Here is a 21,533-nt window from a genome sequence, read left to right as displayed (position 1 = left end):
TAATCGGATATCCTCTATCAGATAATGATTATTTGATAATTAGAAATCAGATTAAAACACCTACATTTCTCCCCATGACTGCAATGTATTTTTGCCTGTAGGCCCCATAAATCTTAGTACTTTATTTTTTTGCATACATGTGCAAAAAACCACACTGCAGAGTATAAACAAAGTAAAACATTTATGTGTAATCTATTCCAGGCTTATTAGCTCTCATGTTGGCACAGCTAACCCTAATGATGTGAGATTGCTTAGAGTGGATGTGTAAAATACATAACAGGAAGTTCAGGTATAACATCACCATCTATGGACGTAAGAAATCCAATGAAACTAAAAAAATGAAGGAAAATGGTTTTATGAATATCACATTTCATTTCAGGCACAAGTAGATTTATCAGATTCAAGCGGCAAAAAACAAAAAACAAAACAAAAAAAAAAAAAAAAAAAAACACCCTGTGCGGAAGTGCCAAAAATTGCAGTTCTTCCCTCAGCCACTAGGGGCTCCAAGAGATATCAAATTCCCAGAGTCCCACGTTAAAAAGACCAACATCACATCAGAAATAAACATGTTTACAGCCTGGTACAAAAAACATTTTAGGTTTAGCAGGTCAGGTTTACCTTTATGACAAGTGTGAGAAATGTGACTTTTTGTTAATAACTCATCCGTTTTAACCAATTTCACCTCAAAATTTGTCATTATTCGGGACGTGTCCTTTTAATTGACAGGTACTCAATATCCCGGTGCAAGAAGGTGCAGCACAACTGCGTTTTTTCGGCCAGCTAACAATGCTATTTAGCTTTAGCCTGGCTACCTCCGTTGCTGGTTAGTACTTGTTAGCATATCATCCATATTTTCTCCGACCCTATCATCACAACTGTCTGATTACTCCCAGTGATCAAGCTCGGTAAGTAATGTATGTTTAACTGGACCAACTGGAGGGGTAAAGCATAACAGAGTACAATCTAGCTGCAGCTGAAAGGACGCAGGCTGGCAGAAGTAACTAAGTTTAGTCATTGTCAGCTATTAAATGTCTAAATGGACACAAGTTGCAAAATAACTTTAATCAGAATATAATTTAGATTTCAGACGAGGATTTAAAGACCCAACTAATGCAAAGTTACAGCATTTTGTGTCTCCCCTCATTATCGCTTAAGTTTTAATCAAAAAATGACCAAGATATATGAAAGGCTCCAATAACGACTCCATACTGCTGTTTAGGAGCTTTAAATATAGATTTAAATCTAAGTTTTCTCTCATGCTGCGGCTTTAGACTGAACACGACTGCCTTCAGACTCAAACAACTTGTATTTGTCATTATACTGCCAACACAGTTAGTAAAAATGACAAACATGAAGAAATTGTTCTGGTATTTCCACACATCATGGTGTTGAAGAGCAAGCCTTAAAACATAATTTGTTTAGTTTCTGCTTCTTTCAGTCATTTTTTTATGTCCATACAGCCTCATGTCAGCTGTTTCATTTTCACTTTTTTCCCTTTTTTAAATGATCTTTTGTCCAACAAAAAAACCCCGATAATTTAAATCATTAACCATTATCTAGACCTTTCCAGTGCTCATGTTTATGTAAGAAAGATGATTTAAATGAGCTTCATTATTTCATTTTTTCTCTTTTCGAAGTTATTTTATTCACATTTTATTAGTTTTTTTTCTTCAGTAATGATTAAACTACCAAAAAATGCTGAGTGTAAAAGAGCTGGAACTGGAATTGATAGAGACCAACATGCACACAAAAACACACGCACAATCTGTCCAAACATCCAGATCTAATTTTCAAATTTACAAGTTAACACCATTATCACTTGAGCACTGCTTCACAAGGATTATGGGAGTAAGATTAGCAGCTGATTAGCAGCCAGTTAGGACGAATTCATTACCTCTCGTCGTGTCATTAGTGGGAACAGAATGGTGACTCATGAATATTAACAAGCTAACACCACAATCTGTATGGAACATGTATGGCCACTCATTTGCAAGTGAGAAACATACATCTAAGTTTATTAAAGGTCTGCTCTATAACCAAAGGGAGTTGAGAAAGAAAAAAACAATCATGTAGAGAAGAGCAGAGCATTGACAGGAAAAGTCTGAAGAACCACATAAACCCAGATGTGGAACAGTGAGTAGAACGCTCAGAAGACTGACATTTGTGCTTTTGAATAGCCCATAATGAGAAAACCCACAAACACACGAGAAAAAATGAGTACAAACATCTGTGACTCTCACTTCATTCATTCTCTCTGCTTTCCACTCCCTCCTTCTGTTACTCGTAAGACACGCCCCCCCATCTCCATTGCTATCATTGGTAAAAAGGTTCCTGAGGGAATTGGTGATTGACAGGTGTGTAACAATGAAGAGCACATACACACACATGCACACAAACACTGATGATTGGCAGGCGTGACATCAGTCAGCGACATCCCAATGACTTCCTGTCATGATGTTTGATTGGCAGTGTCCTTCCCCTGTTTCAAGCATGTGCTCTCTCATTATGAAACAATGACAAGCGACATCTGGCCAGAAGACAGCAAAAGCTTTTTATTTATTTATTTATTTTCCACATCGAGAATCTGAAAACGACTTTCTTCAACATAATTTTCTGTGTTTACTCAAACCCTGACCTGATCATTGGGCTTTGAACATCCAAAATCCATTAGGAAGCACCTCAGGACATTAATGTTTGGTATTCTGTCATCTAACTTTTTACTTGTTTTGATTTGATTTCATTATTTTTCCTGTAATAATTTTTCTTTACCATTATGTATTTGCATATGTTTATACAGCTCAATACAGTGGGAGAATAGCCTAATGATCATCTTTTTATTTTAATTCACAAAGCAAAGATTAATTTAAAAAAAAAGCCACAAAAAGTGAAATTCACTTTTTTTTTTTTTTTTTTTTTTTAAATAAAGGGACACCACATATGTGTCCAGTATGACAAAGAAGAGAGAATAATCTCCCATGGAAGAAAGTACCAATAATAAGTAAATTAAGCTGTTTAGGCCCTAAAACAACCCTGATCAATCTAAGCACGAGCTGTATCATACTATGTTGTATCTGGCACAGGAAATTATGCCTTAAAGGTGCTCTCTGTAGGAAAAACCTGTTTAAAACATTTTTTAAAAATCAGTCATAGTCTAGTAAGGTCCTAGTAAGGTCCATTGATTCGACATGTGCCTGTGACATAATAGCAATGCAGCAAAGCATTGTGGGCTGTTTAACTGAAGAAGCAAAGTCGGCAATGTGGTTATCTTTCTTGGTGCCAAAGAAGATACCCAAAAGGCAACATGCAGTACTTGCACAGTGTAAGGATTGTGAGGAGGACGCTGAGTTAGAACCGTTAACACCAATTTGATATGTCATCTGAAAAAACACCATCATCCAGGAGTTTATAAACATTAATGGGAAGCTAACACTGCTAACTTTCATTTTGTATAGCTAATTATTATCTTAACTCGAGAAGAAAAAAAATGCAATTAGAAAATATCGTTTATCGGCCATAATTGCATTATTAATATAAGAATCGGCCAAAATTTTTATTATTGATGCAAGCAAAGATAGAAAATGATCATTACTCTGTCCTCACCAGGTTGCTTTCTTCCCATAATAGATCCAGAGGCCAGATCACTGCAGGGTAGTGTTTGTATGTCTTCGACATGTCCATACTCTTACACACTTGATTCAGATTCATGAACTTCCTCATCAAGTTCTGTTAACAAGCCAATTATTTCATTTCACCGTGGTAAAGTAGGGTTCCCTCTAAAAACATGCAGGGAAGTGGGTCCTTAGGACCAGAATGGAAAAACACTGCTCTGGGATCAGCAACACACACACACCCAGCCATGAACATGAAGTGACCAAAAACAAAGCGTCATCAGACCAGACCACTTTGTTCCATTACCTTCCAGTAGCTTTCAGCTGTGGATATGGGTAATCACGAGCATGCTGACTGGGCTGTGAAGCCTTACAGGCCGACAGTTTTCTATAGGAACCAGCAGCATCAATTCTGCCACCATTCTGAGCTACATTAGCTCTTCCATTGGTCTAACCACATATACTAGCCTTAACTTCCTACGCCCATCAGTGACCAGTGACTTTCCATCCCTCTCAACTGCTATCAGGATTTCTTTCCTTTGCTAACTTCATATGGCCATGGTTTTTTCCCCCCAACAACTCAAGAGCAGAGTGTTAACTTACTGCCGAAAATATCCCACCCACTGTCACTATAATGAAATAATCAATGTTCTTCACTTCACCTGTCGGTGGTCATAATATTATGGCTGATTGGTGCATGTTTTGTAAAGGATGACAGAGGGAAGCGAGCACCTGCTGTGGAAAGAACCAACCATGAAGCAAATAATCATTTCAGATCAACTGGTTTCTCTGGCAACAACTAGCGTGTTTTCAAATCTGTTGAATTATTATGATTAATATTGAACTTTAAAAAGATATGGTGATGACATGTAACTCACTTCTTTATTGCCTGAGAAAATAACTCAGATTTATACCCTTTCTTTACAATATATTTAACCACAGCAACAACTCAGACATCAAGCTCCTGTTGACTGACTTCTACAGTTAAAAGTTATATTCTTATGTACCTGATGTACCTATAACAGCACAAACTCCAAAAGTTTTTTTTTTTTATCAGGAAATGTGAAGAACCAATCAGAAACATCCCTTTTAGATGATACTGACTTCGCCATCAACCCGAACCCTTTTTCCTCCCCATCTACCTTTTCATCTATGTGCCACAAACACATTGAAAAACACATAGGCATACACTAAGTACAGACTTGGGCTAATAGACCTCGCACAAAGCTCAACCATTACACATCCCACAATGGAGCTAGTCAGTCCTAATGGGCTCCACCATGGTGATGGGCTAATAGTCCCAAAGATGGAGCACTTTTAGACTAACAGAGGTGCTGCCTGTTAGAGAGCATGGAGGTAGAGGGAGAAGAGCAGGAAGGACAAAAATGAGACAATAGGAGGGAGAATGTAATTACAGGCACCAATGAGAGGTAAAGAAAAGAGAGCAGACTCAAGGCTCAAAAGCTCTTTTGGTTGGTGGCTGCATTCGTAATTATGTTGCCATTTTGGGGGGGGGGGGGGGGGGGGGGGTTTAAGTTCTGCCGGGGTAATAGCACTAAAGTACACAGATATACACACACAAACAGAGCAGCAGGGCGATCTGTAAGTACAGCAGTGCATGATTATAAGCCAGCAGGCGACCACGAATTCATTACCATAGATTCATCATAAATTCGCACTACTTTAAAGCCGAAAAATGAGCAGCATGCACGCATATTCGCAACACAAACAACACGTGTCAAAAAACATGATCCGCTGGCAGCGGTGGCCCCGGTCCCTCTTTCGTTCTGCTAGACCTTGTCCTTTCCCAGTCTCACCTGAAAGACTGCCATATTTTCATTTACACAGAGGTCCCTCTATCTCCCTGCCTCTTTCACGGTCAGCCAAACACACACACACACACACACACACACACACACACACACACACACAAAGACAAACCTTCACCAAAACCATACTCTTCAGAGAAGTTAATTACTCGTATGAAGCATAAGGTTAGGGCTGAATGCTTGTAGAAAATAAATGTTCTCAGAATTGCAGGATTAAGCTAAATATCAACCTTAATGAGCCGTAAAGGAAAGAGAAAAAAACTTGAGAGGACAGGGTCAAACAACTGCAGCACAAAAACACACAAGCACTACGTGCCAACTATATGACAACCATCTGACTGTGTGACCAATCGTGTTTAATCATCATATGAATATTCATGGTGACGGGATGCTTCCCACACTGTGCGCGCACACACACACACACACACTCACAGATGACTGGCATATCTGATTGGCAGGTGGCAACAGTTCAAATGGCAGCACCATCTGTCTACGTTAAAGGGCACTTTAAGCAAACATTAAGAGCCTGACTTCTATACTGTATTACAGTAATTATATTACTGTACTTACTTTGTTCAGCTGTTTTTGTTCAGATGAAAAACACCGGAGAGATATTTATAACAACAATAACAGCTGGTGCGTGACCAGAAACATCATACAGCAGTTGATAAAGAGATCCTGTTTAAGTGAACAACTGATAACAGACATGAGAATTTACTACTATACTGTAAAACCAGATACCTAGGAGCAAGGTCTGGTGTCCCACGCTGCCTCTCCTCCAGGCCATTAGGCCAATCAAAGGTGCCCTCAGATGAATATGACAAATCAGCAGCTCAGCCTAGATTGAACTACACTGAATAGCTCCAATTTGCCCTCTCAGTCTACCACCATTACATGCAATCAAATGCAGATAGGAGCGGTAGCTGAAGGGGAGCAGATGGATATGAAAAATTGGAATGATGCAAAGATGAGGGGGGTAGGAGAAGAGGGGGATGTTACAGAAATATAACTGGAGAGAAGGACAGAAAGGTTGAGATTATCAGAGGGCCCTTATCAATACTCTCTTATGTGGATGAATGATGAGGTGTAGAGGAAAGGTCAAACAACATCCTTGTGTGTTTAATATGTTTTATTCCAGCACTTGTGGCTAAGTGTGATGGGATAACTGGTAGTTACATTGAAGGATGTGTTCATAGAGAGAAGTCTTGGTTAGATGAAACTGGAGTTGTTGGCAAGTGTGCTGTGTGGCAGTGCTAATGATAATCAAGCAGAGTGGTTGGTGCAAGACAGAGAGATGAACAGAGAGGAGATGGCATAGGTATAACCTTCCCTGAACTCTGCAGCACTTCCAACAGGGCTAAAATTGTGAGACTTCAGAGATAAAAAGATGGAGATGTGATCCAACAGGAAACAGGGAGACGGAGCAGACTGTGGGTAAGACGGGGAGGGACAATGGAGATCCTGAGGTGGATAATCTCTGAACCTACAGGAAAACCTTCCATCAAATTAAAGGAATCACAGAGAATGTTCGTGTAAGATGTATAAGTTTATTATTACATGTCTGGAACCGTCGCTGCTCAGCAGCCTAATAAAAAACAAACAAAAAAAAACACATTTCAGCTTTACGTCACTTCCTAGCAACTGGATTTATCAAAGAAACACAAGAGGACAAGTGGTTTGCACTGTCACTACACTTTGTGTGGAATTTCCATACTCTTCCCATTGGTTTCCCAGCTTCTGATCAGAAACAAACACATTCAAGATACAAAGATTTTCACAAATGGCACAATCTCTGTAAAAAGTTTGTTTGTAGGATTTAAGAAAAAAAAGATTCAATGTCATGTAGACAGACAAGACCACATGAGAAAACCAAACACAGCATATCTACAGAACCGCTTTATCTTTTATGCTGTCAATTATTTTTTTTAATTTACAGGAAGGCGGTTTTTACGTGGTTGTTTTTCATATTTAATACAGCCAGTTCTGTTCTGAGCAACTATGATTATTTCACTGCTTTAGCTCAAAGTTAGAGGTGTGTTTTCATGATTTGTCTAAATATAGCTTCTCTCAGTGTAAACCAAAGGTTCTCACTGCCCTTCGTATACAAAAAGGCTGATGATTGTGGCCCATTTCCAACTGCAGGAATTGGACACCTTGTAGTCATTGAGCTGTTTACCAACATATTCTACAGTGAAATGTGAAGCCATCTGTCTGACGGATAACGGTTCGCTGGAATTTGGCATGCAACTTGCTAATAAACCCAAACACAGCAGCAAATCCAAGCGCAACAGCCGAAACAAGTGAAAAACAACGTCTCGCAATGGATCAATCCAAGTCCAGACCTGAACCATGACTGACAGGGAGCTGTGCAATCATTTGTCAATGAAACAATGTCAAGAACAGTGGTCACAAATTCCACCAATGTCAAAGTATGGCAAAAAAGACACTTTAAAGCATTTCATGAATTACCAACAACCCTATTCAGAAGACCTGGAATATTAAAGATTATATGTTTTTAAGAAGTTGGCATCTAAAGTCAAACAGTGGATCTGCAATGAAGGTTAAACTGAATCATTTTAATGCAACCTAGTGTTGTAATTTCTCTAATTGTCTGAGGCTGACACTTCAGAAACTAGCAAACACAGAAACAGGCAGGTGAAGCCGGTTACCTAACATGATGCACAGCCATTAAAACCAAAAGGCTAAAATAAAACAACTCTGTCCTGTGTAAGGCCATCTGTTCCTCTTTCAGTAAACAAAACTCAATTGCTACATTCATAAACAGGTTTACAGAATCCGTGTTCTAACACTAGAAAAGAGAATAAATCTGCTCACCATCACAATAATTTTTACTAATGACGAAATACTGAAGGTATGAGATGGAAAAGTTTACTGAAACAAGCACAAGGTGGACAAGGAGGGAATTAAAGAAGGTGGTGACTTTTAAAGACACAGCTTTCAACTTATTCAATTAAGCCAAATTAGAGCACATTAGTCAAACAGCCCAATATTTCACCAATAATAACATGCAATTTGGAGATATAATCACTGTGATAAACTGTGACTTTGAAATCTGGAAGTGTTTCTCTGTGTTCTGGTTCAAACAGACTGCCTTTGTACATATATTTTCAGAGGCTGCAGCTACATTTCGCAGTTTTAATGGCTCACAAGTGTTTTTCTTAAGATCAGTATCTATGTAATGGTCATGTGAAATCCCACTTCACAAACAACCACAGTAAAGAAGACGGGGGAAAAAAACCTGTTATAAGGTAGCAATTAAAGAAGGGAGTACAAATGGTTCGTTGAAACACTTTGCCCCATTCATGCTGTTTTTTCTTTGAGGGCTCCATTCACACTGGAAAATATGTACTTTCAAAGTTAATCACAGAAAATAGCTCTGGCAGATAATTTTCAGCTCCTCTTAAGGAACCTGGGGCACCATTCAGGCTTGTCTGTCTGTTCCTGGGAACATATGACACGGCTTCAATGGTTTAAAAAAAGGCTACAATTTCACACTTCAGTATTTACATTTAGTCAGAAATAGAATGAAACTAGGAGGTGTACAAATAATAATAATGGTAGCAAAAACTGTGTACATACTTGAGGGCAGGAGACATTAACAAGAAGGTTTCTGTCAAATACTGCAATGCTACAAACTGGTCAAATTTCAGGCTGCATCAAGCAGAGAAAATAGAAACATTTTAAACTGTTTAGCGGTGATTTAACGCAGGAAAAATCTGATAATTGTTCAGGAAGAAAGAGGTTCTGCTGAAGAAAGACAAACAAAAACCGAGTTTCCGCTGTGAAGCTGGGGTACAGGTAGTGAAATTACACCGCTGTGGGCTTCATGGGGCCACATTGCACCAAGACTGCATCTCCAATGATCAACCACGATTTCTTCAACAGTCACCAAATTATGGTTGTACGCTGACAACCAAAAAGTTGAAACTTTTCTCTGAATTTAAAGTTAAATCACTTATTATAACAACTTTTGAACAAAGATTTTTGATTTTCACCACAGATAAAAATAGTGAAAATATTCTTATTAACAGTTATTTTCTTCCAATGAAAAGACTAAAATATTACATTATTATTGGTCAGAAACTGGCCAATCAGGCCAAATGTAGGAGTGTAAAAAAGATGGGATCCATCTTGAAGATCAGAATTAATCTCCATGTAGGATCTACACCTGAGAAGAAGGAACTAGTAGCTACAATGTGTCACGATGTGGTGTTTTGTGTTTCTCCTTAGTTCTGGTTTCCTCTTTTGGTTTGTAGTTTGCCTTGTTTAGTTCTCTGGTGTCTAGGTTCCATGTTCATTAGTTTCACCTGTGTTCAGTTAGTTCATCTATGTCACCTGTGTCTCGTTTGGTTCAGTGTATTTATAGTCCTCACTTGTTGGCTTTTTTTGCTGGATCATTTTGTGGAGCTAGTTCCCTGCGTTAGTCCCCTGAGTTCCTTTGGTTAAAATAAATCAGTCTTGAATCTGCATCCCTGTTGCTCATCTCTGCATTTGGGTCCACATCCCCACCGCCCGTACTGACACAATGTTTCTCCTTTCACACAGTGTCAACTCCAAAAAAAGCAGAGAAGATTGATGGACACATTTCACATTTGATATATTGTTAAATAAAAAACTTTGTAAACCGTGTAGAGTGAGCATTTTGTTTGTTTTTGTCAATAATGAGGTGTGATATCAGTTTAGTTTCTTATGACAAAACATGAAAACTTTGACGGAACCACCACTCTGTTGATAACAGCAAAATCCATCAATAATGCATTCAGTGTGTAATTCTGACGCACTTTAGATTAAATCTCTAGGATGAGTTTGTTGTAAAGTAATCTGTGACAAACAGGCTCGTTTGATTCAAAACTGCAGACTTCCTGCTGATTATGCTGTGTTTTAAAGAAGTTTTTCTGTACGTCTAGATGTGTTGTACATCTGTACAAAGTTCCATACATGAAGGTTTAGGCAGTTGGGGAGGATGACATTTTGGATCATTACTGGGCCATTTCGTCACCCCTATTTTCAAATTATCAAAAGTTTTTACTGAGCTTAATTTTCAAGCAAAATGTCAAGAGTTTCAGGACATGATCAGGCGCCCACAAGAGCATCTCATTTGTTCCAAAAACAAACAAAAAAATCGAAGTCATTACTCATGAAAGGAATTACAGATGTGTTATTTCACCTCAGTGGAAATAACGACTTGGAAAAAAAAAGATAAACTTAAGGGGGGAAAAGGCGGGGGAATGGCAGCGTGGCTCAGCTATGCTACAGCAGGCGCTGAGGCTGCAGTGGGAGCACATGCCATCACTGCATGGTGTGGCTACAGCAGACCAAACACAATAAAATAGAGGACAAAAAAAACAAAACAATCCTTTAACTCACCTCAACAGGCCAAAGCCAATTTTCTTACTCTTTTTTTCCGTCTCCTCGGGTTCTTCAGCTTTCTTCTTCTCTTTCTCCTTCCCCTTTCCTTTGTTCTTTTCTTTCTTCTTAGTTTTTGCTTTCTTTTTCTTTTCCTTTTTGCCTTTCTCCTCTGTTTGATCGCCAACCCCCTGGCGGGATGAACTACTTGCAGGAGTGTCACGGCCTGAACTCAGCTCTGAACCTTCATCTACGGGAAATAAAAGAATAAGAGGATGGGGATTAGAGTAAGTGGATGGACTAAGAGTGCTTTAAACAGGAATAAAAGCAGAAAACAGAGTCAAGAGAAATCTAAATCATGAAGGTGAACATGAACGGAGACTGAACGATAAACTCTTTAAAAGACAGTTTGACAGAACTGACAGAAAGTTATAAGTCCAAAATCTGAAAAAGTGTCCCAAACCTCAGCGTCTGTACACTTTATTATAATGTACAAAAAAAAAGGCCACACGTAAAATACCACAGAAACACTTTGACACAACAATGTCCATGTAAATGAACAGCTCAAATACAAACTGCTCAACATCTCCAAAGCATAATTATCAACCTTACAGTGAGTTAATTAACTCTTCCAAATAAGAAAGTAAAGATATTCAAAGCATAAACTGCAATGCCTCATTACTTCATGGACAGACTGGAGGTTTGGCCTTGAATAACAATGATCTCTCACACACATGCTTGTACAGCTATCCTTAACAGGACAATGTACTGATTTTCCATTCACAGCCACAACCTAACCCAAACCTTGGACCTGACGGTTATTACAACCAGTTTACGGCAAATCCTAACCTCAGCCTTAACATAGAAACAAGGACTTCAAATGCGAGGATTGGATTTCGGTTCCCATACGGACTACCGGTCCTGACAAGGTCAGTAATTATACCGGAAAAGGTCTGAATGAGGTGACAAAAACAAGGGCACAAGTACACACACATACACTGACTATTCATCAGACTTTATGAGATAACCAAACCAAATTAGTTACTTCAATTGAGATCTAATTTTGTGTGGATATTCACTTCAGCCTTAATTACAGAAAGTGTCTATCAGCAGAATGGAAATGTGTGTGCCGTATTTATTGGCCTTGCAGCACATTTAAAGCCTCACGCTGATTGTCGTCCTCCTCTGAGGGGTTAAAAACTCCCAATGACCTCAGTGACAACTGAAGGGAGCCTCCTCGACTCATTTATGTCTTCATTCTTTAAGAAACTGGGTTCACTGTTCTGTAAAATCTACATCTATAACCTTTGTTTTCTTTTTGTTCAGAGTTCAGCAACACAGGAACGCTGTCGAGTTACGTCATCAGCCACATCCTTCACTCTTCCAAGCAAAAAGTACAGAAAAAATACACCGATTAACCCGGAACACAGTCAAATTACACTTATTATCGTTTAAATACAAGACTGAATCAGAGATCTTGTCATTATTGAAGAAAGTCACAGTAAACCTTTTATGAGGTCTCGCTCAGGACATGAAAAATCAGTGTGCTGCAGGTAAAATCCTCCTCTGACAGGTGTTTACATCTGTCACTGGAACAAGCAGCACATGGAGTGGAAGAAAGAGAGATACTCGTCTGAGAAGTGTTCTCTGTCAATTAACAGCAGCTCTGAAAGTGCTGAACGTTTAGAAAGATGGTGACAGATGTGGCCACCGTGTGTGTGTGTGTGTGTGTGTGTGTGTGTGTGTGTGTGTGTGTGGTGTTGACATGCCCTATTAGTCCTATCCTTTGTGAGTGTAGTGATCTGAAACAACCCGACTCATTACTCTGGTGGTGACTGATAAGAGTTAGCTGCTAATAATGCAGCTGGGAATTGAATATATGGGGATATTTTGAGGTGATTGCTGCTGGACCCCCTTTGTCACACTTTGTGGAGAAAAGCGTAATTTAGGGACACCTTGCGTGTGGAGCTACGCAGAGAATGCATCAATCATGGTGTGAAAAAAATCCATCTAACGGCGCTGATGATGTATGTGAGCGATTAGATGTGAAATTTAAAGATAGAAATCTCTGTCCTTTTGGAAACGGTGATGCATGGGACTCAGATGGAAGGAAAACTGAGAGAAATGAGTAAATATCTCACTTTTCAATCAATGATGAGAAAGCAGTTTCTGCATGTCTTGGAAAGTGGAAAACAGACGCTGACGTCGGTGAAAGAAACGCACCCAAAAGGGAAACATGCTTGAATCTCTCGGTGTGATCATTGCTGCTGAGTCTCTATTATCAGCCGGAGTCATTAAACCGCAAGGAATTAAATGCATTACATTCTATTTGTCTTTAAAAAATCTTTAAAAATTGTATAAAATATCTTAAAGATGCAAATTCAGAATGGCAAATGCAAACGGTGGTCTGCAGAACCACTGAGAGAAGATATATTTAGACAAATCATAAAAACACACCTCTAGCTTTGAACTAAAGCGGTGGAATAATGATCATAGTTGCTCAGAGCAGCACTGGCTGTATTAAATATGAAAAACATACAAGTAAAAACCACCTTCCTGTAAATGAAAAAAATCACTGACAACATAAAAGATTTAGTTAAATCCTAATGCTTATTAAACCCAAAGTCTATATTATAACCTAGAAAGCCCAAAACAACAATCAACATTTTATTTATTACTTTAATTCAGTGTTTCTTAACCTTTATCCAGCAAAGCAGCGCTTGTTTCGGTTTGAAACGACGCTCTTCCATCACTGCCGGATATATTATTACAATTTAAAACATTCTAAATTTCTAAAAGATTTTTAAAGAACATATTTTAAGCATGTTGGATGTGAATAATCTACAACTACTTTAATGGCAAACGTGTTTTCAGCTCTAAAAGCTCAGAACATTATGTGTCCTGTTGTGTTTCCTTCTAAACTTGTGCAGAACAGGGCATGTTATACAGAACTGCCCTGATCTGTTCATCTAACATGAGCAACAAGTTGTGAATTTCCCCTTACATCTGTGGATTCATCCAGCTGGAGGGAAAATGAGTCTTTTTTCCCCCACAACTTGTGCAACAATGTCAGCAACCAGCAATCTGATTTTCTGCTGTGATTTTATTCAGCATTACTTAAACCAGTACAAACCCCAGCAGGCAGTAGGAGGTCTTCAGCAACAGTGAAGGCTTTTATGTGGACTTGGCCACCAGCATAGATGCTACAGAAGAACCTCCAAGGCTTTTGATAAGACGCTTTTTCACACTGTGTCTCTGATGGCCTAAATTCATCAAATTTCCTGCTAAAGAAACTCAGATGGCCTTTTTGGTAAGATGCTGTTTGTACCTGATTTCTGCTCAAATAAGCATAAGCATAAACATAAGCATTAGAATAAACTAAATATCTTGGGAATATAAATATAGAATATTTATAATAATAACAATATAATAACATAATATAAATATGGAACATAAACAAACATAATATCTTGGGACGGTTACAGTTGGTGGAAGTAAATCCCAACAAAAACATATTCATCTAACTACCAGCTGAGCGTCATGGCTCTGCCTGTTTTCTTCTGCGCTTGACATTGTTCTTTCTGCAGCAATTCCTCAAGCTGACAAATGATTGACAGGTGAAGTTAACGTGTCAGAAAGAGCCAAAATCCAGGTAGGTAAGCGACCGGGGTTTGTTACAGTGAATGAAACTGGATGTAAACCTTAGTTTTTAACTTTACGTATATATTTTATGGAAATATTTATTCATCTTATTATATTCTGCATGAACCCTATTTTATTTATTCTCTCCCATACCCCATGGAGTATCTCTGTGTACTCCTCAGGGATAGCATGTACTCATATTTATGGAACATTTTATCTCTCTTACCATCGTCATCTTCAGCCGGTCCATCGTAGGATTTATCGATCGCTGCTCTGAAGCTCTCGTTGCAGCCCCTCCCCCTGACCATGTTTGGGCGAGGACGGTGGAACGGTAGGAGCTCGTTCTTCCTGCTGACCTCTGACATGGCGGTCTGGAGACTCTCTAGGGAACTGGACTTCTTCAAGCCAAGAGTGGGACCGAGTTCCACAGGAGTGGGAGGAGCTGGAGAAAAGCAGAAAAGGGATGTTTTAGATCTGCTGTTGCAGTCAGAAAAACAAAGAACCTGGATAGTGTGTGTACAAATGGCTAGTTTTGTTCAGCTTTGATAAGACTATTCCAATGTCACTGCACTGCTTTGGTCTGATTGCATCAGGAAGCCTACAGAGACACCAACTGGGGGCCAGAAGGAACATGAACATGGCTCAGGTCTGAAGAGCAGGGCAAATAAGAAAAAGTGCAATGTACTAAAGTGCAGTGATAAATGTAAAGTCTGCTTCTCTGTTACCAGTTCTCCATCCATCATCACAAGTATACTGTGAGAGATATTACTAAGGGAGGGAGGGATCAGACAGGAAGGATGATGAAGAGGTTTGCAACGGATAAGGAGACAAAACAACGGTGAAGTACTCCTGGGAGAGTTAGACAGAGTTCAAAGATAGCACAGAACAAGTTGCAGGAAGAGAGAAAAAACCTCAGCATGCTGTTGTAACAGACCACCTAGCGATCACTGCGATCCTGTTGCACAAAGCCAGCAAACGCTAATGGCATGCTGACTGCAGAAGCTGCAACAAGCTCAGCTATAGGCTCTGCTCTGTTGGGTTTTCTTTCCACCACTTGCAGGAATTAATGTTTGTAAGAGGGGGTGGGGGGCAGAAGGTAATGTGATTGTCACTGTGTGCCACCTAAAGCAGGGATGGTGGGTTAGATGGGAAGAAAACGGGCAGGAAGCACAGCGGCAGGGAGAGAGCAAATTAAATTTCCTGCAGGGAATATCACTAGGGAAAACCCTGGTGGCAGGAAGGAGGACAGAGAAAAATGGGGAGGAAGAGAGGAAGGCTGGGCGTGCTGCCAGCTCAAAATACTGGTAATCCTTACACACACACGCACACACACACACACATTTCAGATTCTCTGCTGGCGGTGGCTTGTCGATATGATGCCACTTTGATTCATGATAGCTAAACTTGCATCACTTTAGCTAATGATTCCCTATACACACTGCTTCTCTTTCTGTGTGTGCGCGCAGTTTTCGGAGCAAAAGAGATGAGAGGGCTGATGTGACTTCCACATCTATTTAAGCAACCATTAAGCAAACACACAACACACGAATCGCACAAAGAGTGATAACGCTGGGCGAGAGTATGCACATGCATAATGTAAGTCTGCTGCTTGGAGAGGAGCTGGACAAAGGCCACAGCGTGTGAGATTTTCCTCCATAAACACAGTCCACATGACATTCAGAGGCAGACTGAATTATTAAACATCACAGCGCTACAGTGTGTGATTAATCCCTGCTGAATCAACCCTGTGGCGATACTGTGGCTTTCTAATGCAGCCAAACAAGTATAAATCCACACAATGTGCTGTGCACACTTTTACCAATGTACAGCTCTGCTTTATTACACATCATCACTCTCTGTCGCTGAATTAAAACTCATTTCTTTTAGTTTTTTTTTTTTTGTTGTTTTTTTTCAGAAAGACTGAAGCTTCTATGCTTCATCAGCAAAATGCAAAAGGCTGAATGGTGGCATTAATTTCTTCCACCTCATACTGTAGACAGCGTGGCTGTAGTTATCAGTCTATTAGCCATCCATGGTACGTACTGTACACTGAGCCTGTTGTTGTCAGATCTGATTTTAACATACACAGAGAAAAAAAAGGTCAAAATGAATTGTCAAAGAAAAAGGAAAAAACTGATTTGATTGGATAAGTTTTCATACTTTCAGGAAATTTTAAGAAAAGTCTGTTTCTACATTATTTTGGATCTTATCAGCAATGATTGGAGTTGAAGGTAAATTATGGTCATGCTGAAATAATAAAAAGAGAATCTGTGCGCTGCAGCCAAAAAAATGCTCATAAACTCAGACTCAGACTCCAAAACAGTCATCATAACAGAATGTGATTTATTTTTTCTGGACCATTTTCCCTTTTGGACAAAGTAAACAGCCAGTAAAGGAAATCTCTTCTCAGACGCGGAAAAAAAAAAAAAAAAATCAGTAAGTAAATGAACAAAAAGACAATTTAGGACAGCTTAACCTTCATCACATTGCATAAAATATGACATTATTTTCTTATAAAACTGCTTTTTTTTTCACAAACAGTAAAAAAAAAAAAAAAAAAAAAAAAAAATCATGCCTACCTGTTTCAAAAGCACAGATCTTTCTTGTTTATTGTTGTAATAAAGAATGAAACACAAACAAAAATTTATTTACATTTTTTTGGAGACTTTTTACTGGTGAAGATCAGGGGTGCATCTACCTGGAAACTCAAAGTGAGCAACATGACTAGATCGCCCTGCTCTGTCCCCCTTTTACTTGGTCTGCGTAGCGATTAGTCTCTTGGACGAACAGAGCGATGATCTCTTCGGTGAAGAAAAGCTCAAACAGTTCCCCTTCAGACACATCATTGTCTTCTAAATGTGGCCCTGCAGGTTCACAAACAGTGAACTCTCCTGTATTTTGGCACATCCATGCGCTGGCAGCTGTTGAGCGCTTGCAGTAATCGGGCGCCTGAATGCACCGGCAGTGTGTTGAAGGTTTAAAGCTCTCTGAGTGGAAGTAAACAGCTGAGCATCTTTGCAGATCAATTCAAGAGTTTTCTGTAAACTTTTCCAGCTGCTTCTAACTCATGTCTCTTCATGATTACCACCAAGAGTCTTGATGTTATCTTACATCTGAATCAAGCCATCTACATCATCGCCATTATTTTTTATCTCTCTAAGATCGAGCTGCTTGACAGACTCCATACCTCTGGCTACCAGCTTATAGTAAACTAAAGAGAAACTGCATGCAAAGTCCGATCATTAACTGAATGTCTGGTTTGCGATGCTAATGACTGTTTAATGCAGCTCTTTGGATATAAAATCCATGGTTTTAAAAAGTCCAAATAGAGAAGATCAGGGCTGTCAGTAGTTTCTGACTCACACCACATAATCCATGAATAAACTCTTCCAGGATTTTCCCTGAATTATTTTGTGTGTTCATGAAGTAATTGAAGGCCAAACAATCCTAAAGACAACACGCTTGTGGTTGCCAACAACATTCACATAATACAAGTGGTTCAACCAACATCTGACACTTTTTGTCAGTTCCTACAAAGTAGTTATTACTGTATGAGAACCACTGCATCACAAGACACACCTACATTTGTCCACATGAATGCAGTCAGTAGGGCCATCAAACAGATATCTATTTTCTTTTCTCAGTTGCTTTGGCTGGATGTAAAATCGGGTCTCTGTAAAACAGTAAATCTGAGTGGAAATGAATGTCCCAATGGTTAAAAAGATGGCTGCCATTAAGGTGATGCAAAGCTGTTCTTAGAAACACACTACTCAACAAAACTGTGGTGAAACGTATTGTTCAGATTTGGAATCATCGATCCATCCATTTTCTTCACTAAATGTTCAAGTTAAAGGGTTGCAGGGAAGCTGGAGCCTATCCCAGAAAACTGTGTGAGAGAGATACACCCTGGACAGGTTGCCATACACACTCACACTCACTCCTCGGGACAATTTAGAGTAACTAATTAAGCTAACATGCATGTCTTTGGACGATGGGAGGAAGTCGGAGTACCCAGAGAGAACCGTGAGGACCTTGCAAACTCCACACAGAAAGGCCCCTATTAGAACCTCCGTCCAGCTGAGGCTCGAACCAGCGACCTTCTTGCTGTGAGTGCTAACCACTACACCACTGTGCATTTCTGGAATGAAACTTAATGAACTTTGCTAACATTTAACATCAATATCACTGATTGGTTAATACTATGTTTCCCGAAGTGACAAACATACAACATGTATTCATTTATTTCTACTTTACTCTGACTTCAAATGCAGCTTTAAAAAGAAATAAAAAAACAAAGTTCATTCCTTCCACACACTCAGAAACACCAGTAAAGGTCCAACCCAGACATGCGCCCAGCTTGTACAATGACTTCTGAGTCCAAACCGTGCAAAGCAAGTGGTTATATGATGACCTAAATAGAATTATAAATAGCTCTGTGGTGTTTGGCTGTTTAATCAGTGAATATACACGCACAAATATAACACGTACAACTACACACAGGGTGATGACCATGTACTCACATGCACAAACCATTTTTGCTGCGAGTAGCAGGATTTGTGTCATAAATGTAATTACTGCTGTCCAACTGTAAGATGATAGAATTAAGCTGCTTTTAGAGAGAGAGAGAAGGATGACAAGCGAGACAAGAATATCAAAATGGTTTGAGAGAGATGGACGCCAGACAAAAACGAAGGGAGAGGATGCAGCAAATGGAAAACAAAAAACAAAAACTAAGACAACAACCCTGGGAATGAATAAGGGACTATGGGAGTGATAACAGTGCAAAGACAAAGTAGGAGAGTAAAAAAAAAAAAAAAAAAAAAAAAAAAAAAAAGACTTAAAAATGAAAAACAAAGGCACAAAGAGAGAGAATGCCAAGCTATCCCAAGGCTATTTTGTTGGCAGGAAGGCAAAGGGCTATTTTCAAAGTCAAAATTACACCAAGGAGCAGCTTAGCAGCAGGCTTCAGCTACGAAGCCAGCAGACTTGCAAACAGCCCCAACTTTTGGTGAACTAAATCAAGCTTTGGAGCCTCGAGGAAAGAGAAGCAGCTCTATTTATGTGTTGCTTTTGAATTAATGACCACAGAGTAGGCAGCCTTTTTAAGTTAGGACAACATGTAACTTTCCTAGCTCTCGCATCAGTTGTCTCATGTTTTCACCTACAGCACAAAAAAAGTATTGCATCACAGACCATCATAGCCTCCTAGCCCAAATATGGAGTATGTGGAAATTTTCACACAATAAACTACTGAAATAATCCTGTGTGTACAAGTGTTTGCAACTGCTGGGAGATAATTTAGAAGGGAGATCATTAAGTTTTATGTGTGTGTGTGTGTGTGTCCTACCTCCCAGCAGAAATAAGGTCTCTCTGTACCACAGGGCTTTGTGATATCTGAATGAGCTTCATAGACCACAATAACATCATCTTCAGTCTAACAACCAGAAAACAACTTCTTTCAACCAGGGATGTCCTGACTGTAACATTTTAACCAACAATTAATTACCCTCTAAATAAATAGGGTTTAAATTAAGTTCATTTCCAATTTAATATTGTCATAACTTTCAATTAGTGATGCTTATGCTTCTAAATGTCTCCCTTTTGTTGTCCATAAAGTCATAACAGTATTAGCTCAAAGAGGTTAATACCAAAAGACATTTTACAGCTGCTAACATTCCCCTTTAGGGGGGAAAAGGGTTGTGATTGTTGGAAAGCAAAGTGAAAATATGAGTAAACAGAAAAAAGTTCAAATTATTCAGTTAAATTACCAGAGTATGCCCTAACTGCTTAATGAACATGAATTTTTACTGCAAAGCAGCAGAGAAAGACACAATTGAGGCATGAATGCAAACATGTAGCATTGATGAAAAGGCTGTTCCTGTCCCGAAAAACCCAACAGGACAATAATTAGATGTCATGGATGTTGGGAGTGTAAGTGAACATTACTGTCTTCTCTCTTTACAGCAAATTTCAACATGCCATACGCTTACAGATTTAGTCATTGATAAATGAAGCTGGACGGCTTTTCATCATCGTAAATGAACTGGATACGTTAACGTGACATTAATCTTGATATTTTCCCTGTGCATGGAGCTTTATTCCTTTAAAAGTAAAGAAATCTGGATTTATGTCATCGTTTCTCCACTTCTACCAATTGGTGGTGTATTTCACACAGTTAGTCCTAGCATTACAAGTTATACCTTGTTCAGGTGACTAATCATCTTTCAAGTGATGTATAATGCAAAGGCAACTGGCATTATTAAAGTAGAAAAATAATCCAAATAAACATGCAGTTCTTTACTTTTTGTGATAAGTTTAAATGATGTTTTAGTTTTAACACTGAGCTACAATGATGCTTAATTTAAACATCTCAACTAAGAAGGATCAGAATTGATGCAAATATTGCTTTTTTAACATTTTTAAAGAAGCTGTCTTCCAATTGTCAGCTGAAACTGCATCTTCACAAGAAGATGTAGTTCGCCAGAGCAGCCGATGTTAAAGACCAGACAGATTAAAGAAAAACAACTCAAATAAAAGAAGGACAGAGTTTTGAGACTCTTAAAAGCTGTACCTGCTATAGAAGTTGCAGATTGTGTACACAGACGTAGAAGTGTTCATGGAAGATAAATTTTCAGTCAACACAGAATAATGTAAAACTTAAACAACTTTAAATATAAAATCTTCCACATCGTGTACTGGACAGTGATTGATATTTTGCAGAACTTCATTTAACAATACAGCGAGAGAAATAAATTGCCTTCGCTCAGTAGTGAGCATAATAGAATATAGAGAACAGCACATGTCGGTGATGACTGTGTAAAGCCTGAGAGAGATGAATGGTTGCACCAGCAAGAAATGACAGCACTGACCATCTCCTGATTACTGCTCACCTTTATTGGCTTACTGGGTGAGATGGAGAGGGGTCAAAGGCCATTCAATATACAGCGGAGCAACCAGCAGTAGACACACAAAAACAAATGACGCATCAGTTTGTGTAAAACCCACGGGTAGATAGTAAAGAACACACATGGAAAATACAGTCAAAAGACATATGGATATGAGTGAAATGAAAAGCAGGGACTGCTTA

The 21,533-nt window shown here is 39.0% G+C and overlaps 1 protein-coding gene across 1 annotated transcript in view; it reads right to left on the bottom strand.

Moving 5' to 3' along the window:
• The window catches only part of LOC306766896 (partitioning defective 3 homolog B-like), a 230,308-nt gene that overhangs the window by 82,139 nt on the left and 126,636 nt on the right, over positions 1-21,533 (bottom strand). Inside the window, exons 18-19 of the mRNA XM_079254754.1 lie at positions 14,673-14,888; positions 10,826-11,054 (exon numbers count right to left, since the gene is read on the bottom strand). Of these exons, the coding sequence (XP_079110880.1) occupies positions 10,826-11,054; positions 14,673-14,888 (445 nt within the window). The remainder of the gene's footprint in view (positions 1-10,825; positions 11,055-14,672; positions 14,889-21,533) is intronic.

The sequence above is a fragment of the Telmatherina bonti genome (genome assembly GCF_933228915.1).
Source record: "Telmatherina bonti genome assembly, chromosome: 15".
Taxonomy (NCBI): domain Eukaryota; kingdom Metazoa; phylum Chordata; class Actinopteri; order Atheriniformes; family Telmatherinidae; genus Telmatherina; species Telmatherina bonti.
Note: the sequence above shows the minus strand (reverse complement) of the source record. Positions and strands in the feature narration are given on the sequence as shown.